The 7,711-nt window shown below is 42.3% G+C and overlaps 1 protein-coding gene across 1 annotated transcript in view; it reads left to right on the top strand.

Moving 5' to 3' along the window:
* Positions 1-2,947: 2,947 nt before the first annotated feature.
* KCTD19 (potassium channel tetramerization domain containing 19) overlaps positions 2,948-7,711 on the top strand; it is a 26,655-nt gene continuing 21,891 nt past the window's right edge. The window contains exons 1-2 of the mRNA XM_008587329.1: positions 2,948-2,996; positions 5,590-5,886. Of these exons, the coding sequence (XP_008585551.1) occupies positions 2,994-2,996; positions 5,590-5,886 (300 nt within the window). The 5' untranslated portion in view covers positions 2,948-2,993. The remainder of the gene's footprint in view (positions 2,997-5,589; positions 5,887-7,711) is intronic.

The following is a 7,711-nucleotide window of genomic DNA, read 5'->3' as shown; positions in this document are numbered from 1 at the left end:
CACCATTCACCACTATCTCTTACCCAGACTACTGTAAAAGGCTTCTAATGTGTGAGAGTCAAGTTTTAAAAATGGGTATTAGAACATGTCACATCCTTGCTAAAATGATTTAATTGACAAGCTGATTCTAAAATTCTTAGGAGAGAATAAAGGCCAAGAATAGTCCTAGCAATTTTGAAGGAGGAAGGGGAGGTAAAGACAGGAAGGGTACTGACTTTACCAGTTATCAAGACTTACTGTTAAGCCATTTACAAAAGTGTGGTATTGATGTAGAAACAGAAAAATAGAACAGTGTAACAGAATAGAGAGCCTAGAAGCAGACCCAGGTTCTGGGGACATGGGCTATCAGTATTAAAAAAAATACAATTATATACATATCAAACATTATATATAAAAATAGACTAGATATATTAGACTTACTATGAAAAGCAAAACTGCAGAATTTTTAGAAAAAAAAAAGGAAGCTTTTACATCAGTATAGGGGAAGGCTTCATAAATAAGACACAAAAAACACAAATCATAAAGGAAAAATAAGCTTCACTACGTTACGAAGAAATTTTTCTGCACGACAAAGGACAATGTAAACATTCATTGGAATTTTTTAATCCAGAGAAATATAATAAAGAAAACAAACAAACATAAAAGGTCAATAATTGCACCATCAAGATTATGCCTTCGTACATTAAAAAAAAAAAAAGTAACACTTCCTACATGGTTAGAAAATTCCAACAATACAGAGAAGTATAGAATAAAAGTAAAAGTCTCTCTCCCAAAAGTTGACCACTGTGATTTCTTTTTCTTTCTTTCCTTTTTTTTTTTAAAAAGATGACCGGTAAGGGGATCTTAACCCTTGACTTGGTGTTGTCAGCACCACGCTCAGCCAGTGAGCTAACCGGCCATCCCTATATGGGATCCGAACCCGTGGCCTTGGTGCTATCAGCACCGCACTCTCCCAAGTGAGCCATGGGCCGGCCCCCGACCACTGTGATTTCTTACAGAAGAATTTTATAATTCATATACCAACATATTCATTTAATTGAAAAATATCCGTGTTTTACTGGCAAGTAAAAAAAGCAAATTGCTGAATAATATGTTATTTATTCCTTCTTTTTTTTTTAAAAAAGGTACCTATTTATATATATATGTTTATATAAGAAAAGGAACAGAAAAGGATGGAAGGAGGGAGAGGAGAGGAGAGGAGAGAATTCCTTTAGACACTTCTGTATTGTATGGTCAGAATGAGCACAATTAATTTTGTTATTCAAATGCCTGAAACAAAAACAAGCAAACAAATAAAAACAAAGACGAGCAAAGAAAAAAAAATCTGCCATGTATTTTTCGAGCTGGAGAACGGAAGGGGTATGTGGCCCTCCCAAATTAAATTAATATTCTTCAAAAAAGGCAAGGAAGAATCAGTATTCTTTTAAAAAGGCAAGAAGGGCACATAAACGTTTAAAGGCAATAAAGCCTTTCTTAGCTGACTTGTGAAGTAGTGGAGTTCAAAGTAGTCTGGAAAAGAAAAAATATGCCTGAAGTAACTACATCAATCTATTTATACACACACTGAACTATTATCTTTGGTTACCTGTGGGGGGGGGTGGGAGGGTTTTGAAGAGAAAGGTTAGTGCTCTCTTTATTCATCCGTATAATGTTTGATAGTTTATTAGCATGCGCTAATTTTGATAACTTCAAAATAATAAATAATTTTAAAATAAAAGTACAAATAAAACCAATCTATTTCATATTCCACAAATGAGAAATAGAAGAAGCAAGACAGGCTACTTTTTGTTATTGTAGGAGCATAGGCTCTGGAACCAGAGTCCTGGATTAATAAACCCTGGCTGCATCACTTTACTAGCTGTGTGATTTGGGGCATAGAACCTAATTTCACTAATCTGTAAAATGAGAACAATAACAGCATGCTCTTGATAGGCTTGTTATGGGGATTAAATAATGCGGGTAAAGCGTTTAACACAGGGCCTGGCAATAGACATAGTAGATTTAGGGAGACTAAAAGTTGAATTACGAATGCTGATAACTTTCCCAACTTTTTAACTCCTTTAGACACTCAGAAAGCAAGCTGTGTGCATCAGAACCCGGGTCAAAGGTGGGGTCAGTGGTCACTGGGTCAGTTTTACCGAGGACTGGGCGCGGTCTTAAGCGCCTTGAGAGATCAGCTGTTATTCTGTTCACATCAGGCTCCATCCAGATGGAGCAAAGAAGTGGTCAAGTTCTAGAAGTCGAGACTGGACGAGGAGAGGGGCTGATAAAGGAACGTCCTTTCCCATTTCACCCCAACCAGAAAAAGCCCTCCTGGGGAGAAAGTTTCAGAAACTACCAAAATGAATTCCCTCGTGCCTCCTCCACAGCTCTTCCCACCACAAATCTTTTCAGTACTTCCCTTCTCCCACCAGTGTGCCTGTTGGGGCTCGGTTTCCTTCCACTCGTTCAGACTTGACTTTGTTCAGTAAGACCCTGCCTTACTTAGGGTCCCCTGTTAACCTCGTTTCTCTTGCTCCACTTCACACTCCCCTCTTCTCCCTCAATTCCTCGCCCTCTGCCCCAGACTCCCCTGTTACTTCAGTTCCTCCACCTCCATCTCAGTGGAACCCTCCTGCTGAGGGTACCCCATCTCCGCCTCAGGGACCTCTCCGCCGCGGTTCCCCCGCCTCTACCCCGGGTTCCCCTGCCCCCGCCTCAGTTTTCTCCCCTCAGCCTCTGACCCCACGATCCCTGCCCAGGCCCTCCCAGCCTGGCCCTACCCGGCTGCTCCAGGGTCAGCGCCCCCAGGCGGCGGATGCCTTCCTCGTCCAGATCCCATTGCTCCGCCACCCCCGCCCGCCGCTCACCTGCCACCGCCCGTGAGACCGCCCCTCGCGCGCTAGGCCCCGCCCCGCCGGTCAGGCCCCGCCCCTCCGCGCGCGCCGCCGCGCTCCCGGGGACCGTTATGGGCTGGGTCACGCGCCTGCCCGCCTGCCGTAGGAGCCGGGAGCATGGTATGGAGCCCGCTGCGAGTGGGGCGCAAAAAGCAATAAGGCGGAGAATGGGGGGCATTGTAGCCCAGGATTAGGGCCACAGAGCTAGGGACCTGGCCCTGGGGCAGGGGGCGTGGCCCCAGCTTTGAAGGATTTGGAGGGCTAGCGCTTGAGGAGTTTGAGGATGAAACGTTCTAGCTCTGAGGACTTGGGGCGCTGCACGTCTGAGCGGTGGGGATGTTCCTCTTTGACCAGGGAAAGGTCTTCATATCTTAGCGCCGGGGATGCTGACTCCGGGCCAGGGCTGGGGTGTGTGAAGGCGGGATTCAGATCTGAAGGGTTGGGGATTTCTGAGGCATAATGGAGAGCTCCAGATCTGAAAGGTGGGGAATGTTGGCTCTGAGGAGTTGGGGGTCCTGTCTTTAGAACATGAGGTGGTTCTAGTTCTAGAAATCGATTTGGGAGAAGCTCCTTTAGGGGAGAGAGATCAGTGTGGAAAAGAGAGATGCTGTTTGGGATGGGGTGGGCACGACTATCTTAGGGTTTACCCCATTTCCTGCAGTCTGGCAAGAAATCTTTTGACCTTCAAGTACTGCAGACACCCCAAGCTTGCCTGTGACTGTGGGCTCTCCCCAGGCTGAGATTGTTCTGCAGTAACCAGCCCCCGAGCAGTCTTTGGGAAGAAAATTCTGGAAAGAACAGCGACATCCTTAACCCCTACCCGCACTTCAGCAGGCACCTCTTGAGGACGTGTGTAAGAAGGAGACAAACTCGGGCCGGCCCGTGGCTCACTCGGGAGAGTGCGGTGCTGATAACACCAAGGCCACAGGTTTGGATCCCACGTAGGGATGGCCGGTTAGCTCACTTGGGAGAGCGTGGTGCTGACAACACCAAGCCAAGGGTTAAGATCCCCTTACCGGTCATCTTTTTTTTTTTCCTTTTTGTCTTTTTTTCGTGACCGGCAACGGATCGCAACCCTCAGTGTTGCTCCCGCACCTCGCTCAGCCAGTGAGCGGCCGGTCTGTATGTGGGATCCGAACCCTCAGCGCCACCGCGCTTCCCAAGTGGTGCACTGTAGCAGTGCGCCACCGGGCCGGCCCCACCGGTCATCCTTTTTAAAAAAAGAAAAAGAAAAGAAAAGAAAAAGTGTAAGATAATCTACTCATAAGTGAATTGTCTATTTTGTTCCAGGATGACCTAGTTTATCAACACTATGGAAAAGTAGAAAGTCATCAAAGATACAAACCATCTATATCAGATTTTGAAATAAACAAAGAGCACTACCCTTGTAAAAAAATTAAGAGTGAGAAATAGTGTATAAAGTTTTACCTAAAAAGAACCATAAAACGATATTGAATTCTAGCTAAAAAAATTATGCATGCTGAAGTGATTGGGGTGTGATGTACCAATATATCTATAACTTATTTTGAAATGAATCAAAAAATAAGATAGATTGATGGATACAGGAATGGATAGATTGACATGTCATAAAACAAATATAGCAAAATATTCATTGTGCTTGGTGTTCTCAACACCGCACTCTCCCGAGTGAGCCACGGGCGGGCCCGATTATCCTACACTTTTAACAATGAGCTGAGGGAGGTTCATGATCTTTGCTGCCTTTGTATACATGAAAAAGCACTCACAGCATTCAGCTCCCACTGATGTAATGTCTCTACAGGTAGGATCCCAAGAGAGCTCTGCATTTGCTTGATGGGATGGAAAGCACCTCATCACAACTGTCCCTTTTTAAAAAAACAGCTTTATCTCAATAAATCATACACCATATGATTTAACATTTTAATGTGTACAATTCAATGGTTTTTGGTTTGTTCACAGAGTTGTGCAACCACCACCACAACCAATTTTAGAACATTTTCATCATCCCCCCCAAAACCCCATACCCATTAGTAGTCAGACCCCAATCCCTTCCCAACACCCCAGCCCTAGGCAACCACTAATCTACTTTCTGTCTCCATAAATTTGCCTATTCTGCACATTGCATATAGATGTAAGTTTTGAAAGTGGGAAGTGTGAATCCTCAAACTTTGTTCTTTTTTCAAGATTGTTTTGACTATTCTGGGTCCCTTCTCTATGAATTTAACATCAGCTTGTCAATTTTTGCAAAAAAGGCAGTTGGGATTTTCATAGGGACTATGTTGAATCTGTAGATCAATTTGGGGAGTATTGCTATCTTAACAATACAGTTTAAATCTTCTAATCCACAAACTTGATATGTTTCTCCATTTATTTAAGTCTTTCTAAATTTCTTTTAACAATGTTTTGAAATTTTAAGTACAAGTATTATACTTCCTTTGTTAAATTTATCCCTATTTCATTCTTTTTGATGCTATTGTAAATGGAATTGTTTCCTTAGTTTCATTTTCAGATTGTTCATTGCTAATTTATTAAAATACAATTGATTTTTTTATGTTGATCTGCATTATTCAACCTCGTTGGACTTATTTCTAATAGTTTTTAAGTGAATTCCTTAGGATTTTCTATATACAAGAGAATGTCACTGGCAAACAGAAAAAGTTTTATTTCTTCCTTTCCACTCTGGATGTTTTTTATTTCTTTTTCTTGCATAATTCTCTTCTCATTCTCCCTTTAGGAGGAGCCTGGCATGTCTCATGAATCAGCAGAGGATTTGTTCCATTTCAATGTTGGGGGCTGGCATTTCTCAGTTCCCAGAAGCAAACTTGCTCAGTTCCCAGATTCTCTGCTGTGGAAAGAAGCTTCAGCCTTGACCTCTTCAGAAAGCCAGAGGCTGTTCATCGACAGAGATGGTTCCACATTTAGGCATGTGCACTATTACCTCTACACCTCCAAACTCTCCTTCTCCAGTTGTGCAGAACTGAACTTGCTCTATGAGCAAGCACTGGGTTTGCAGCTGATGCCTTTGTTGCAGGTAAGATGCTCTTCTCAGCCAGTAGTGGTAGTCAGTAACATAGGCTTTACATCACTAAATGTTGTATCCTTTCACATATTGGTTGCTGAGATGACCATTTGCTGTGGATTAAATTGTGTTCCCCAAAGTCCATGTATTAGAAACTTAACCCCCACTGTGACAGTGTTAAGATGGTGAGAAATCCTATTATGGTAATTGAAAGGTGGGGCCTTGAAGAGGTGATTAGATTGTGAGGACCATGCCCTAGAGAATGGATTAATCCCCTTGATGGTTTAATGGTGATCATGGGCATGGTTCTGAGAAATTTAACAGAGCCAGTTAAAAGAAGAAGGAGGAGGCAGAGGAGGAGGAGGAGAGCCAGTGAGGAGGTTAACTCTCTGTCTGCTCCATGCATATTTGCCATTGAAACCCTGCATCACTGTGTAGAGTCACTGCCAAGAAGGCCCTCACCAGATATGTTCCTTGGACTTTGGACTTCCCAGCCTCCAAAATTGTAAGCTATAAATATTGTTTCTTTACAAATTACCCAGTTTCAGGTATTTGTGTTATAAACAAACAAACAAACAAAAAACAGACTAATACACCTTCTTAAAGGGCAAGTGTGATGAGTGAGTTAAAGTAATAAACAATACACTGGAATTGCATGTTCTTAATAAAGGATTTCATCCCAACTCCCCCTTGTCTATACCAGCAGCCTCCATGGACCCAGGATGTGATTTACTATCCATTGAGAGGGTGCCCTTGGCTCTTGAAAATCCTACTTTAAACCACTTCTTGTTTTTGTTGTTGAATTTTAAAAGGAGAGGGCTGAGCCCATGGCGCACTCGGGAGAGTGCGGCGCTGGGGGCGCAGCAGCGCTCCCGCCGCGGGTTCGGATCCTATATAGGGATGACCTGTGCACTCACAGTGCTCACTGGCTGAGCGCGGTGTGGCCGGTCTCAAAAAGGACAAAAAAAAAAAGAAGAATTTTAAAAGGAGAAAACTTTAGAAATTGTAGGATTTGCAGTGTACATCACATCTGAGATTTAAAATCTAAAAGACTCATCAAGAATATTACTTTTCTTTGTGCCTGTTAGGTACACAATATTCACTTACAGAAAAGCAAAAAGTTCTCCAAACTGAAGATCTTTCCTTTATCTTCACATCTCTGTTTCCCAAGAGATTTCTTGTTTTCTTATTGTAAAATCTTTAAATACCTTTACTTATAAACCATTTAAGTATCATCAGAAAATATTATGTTTTTTCCTAATTTTTCTCCAAACCACAGAAATCATTTATGTTCCTTTTTGTGACTGATCTTAAGTAGTTTATTCTGTAGATTTTGAACAATTAATTTTTTTAACCTAGAAGAACTAAGTATTATGACTAGAAAGGACCATTGGCCATGCTCCATATTAATCCCACTATCTGGAAAAGGTGTCAATTACTCCATCTCCACCAGCGCTAACTGAGCAAACTGAAGAGCAGCTCAGCACACCACCAACCATGCCTCCCTAACACCTCTTAGAAGAAAATTGAGATAGACCATGCATATGACCCAGGTCATAGAGGAATGAGAACATTTCATAGTACATGTTTTTATGGATGCCTTTTACTAAATAATTCAATGTCTTCTCTGAAGAGTTATTATATATTTGGAAATCAAAAATCCCTAACATACTCCAGTGCAAGTTGTTGTGTTTTTTCTTTCTTTCTTTCTTTCTTTCTTTCTTTCTTTCTTTCTTTCTTTCTTTCTTTCTTTCTTTCTTTCTTTCTTTCTTTCTTCCTTCCTTCCTTCCTTCCTTCCTTCCTTCCTTCCTTCCTTCCTTCCTTCCTTCCTTCCTTC

The sequence above is a fragment of the Galeopterus variegatus genome, unplaced genomic scaffold (assembly GCF_000696425.1).
Source record: "Galeopterus variegatus unplaced genomic scaffold, G_variegatus-3.0.2 Scaffold4332, whole genome shotgun sequence".
Taxonomy (NCBI): Eukaryota; Metazoa; Chordata; class Mammalia; order Dermoptera; family Cynocephalidae; genus Galeopterus; species Galeopterus variegatus.
Note: the sequence above shows the minus strand (reverse complement) of the source record. Positions and strands in the feature narration are given on the sequence as shown.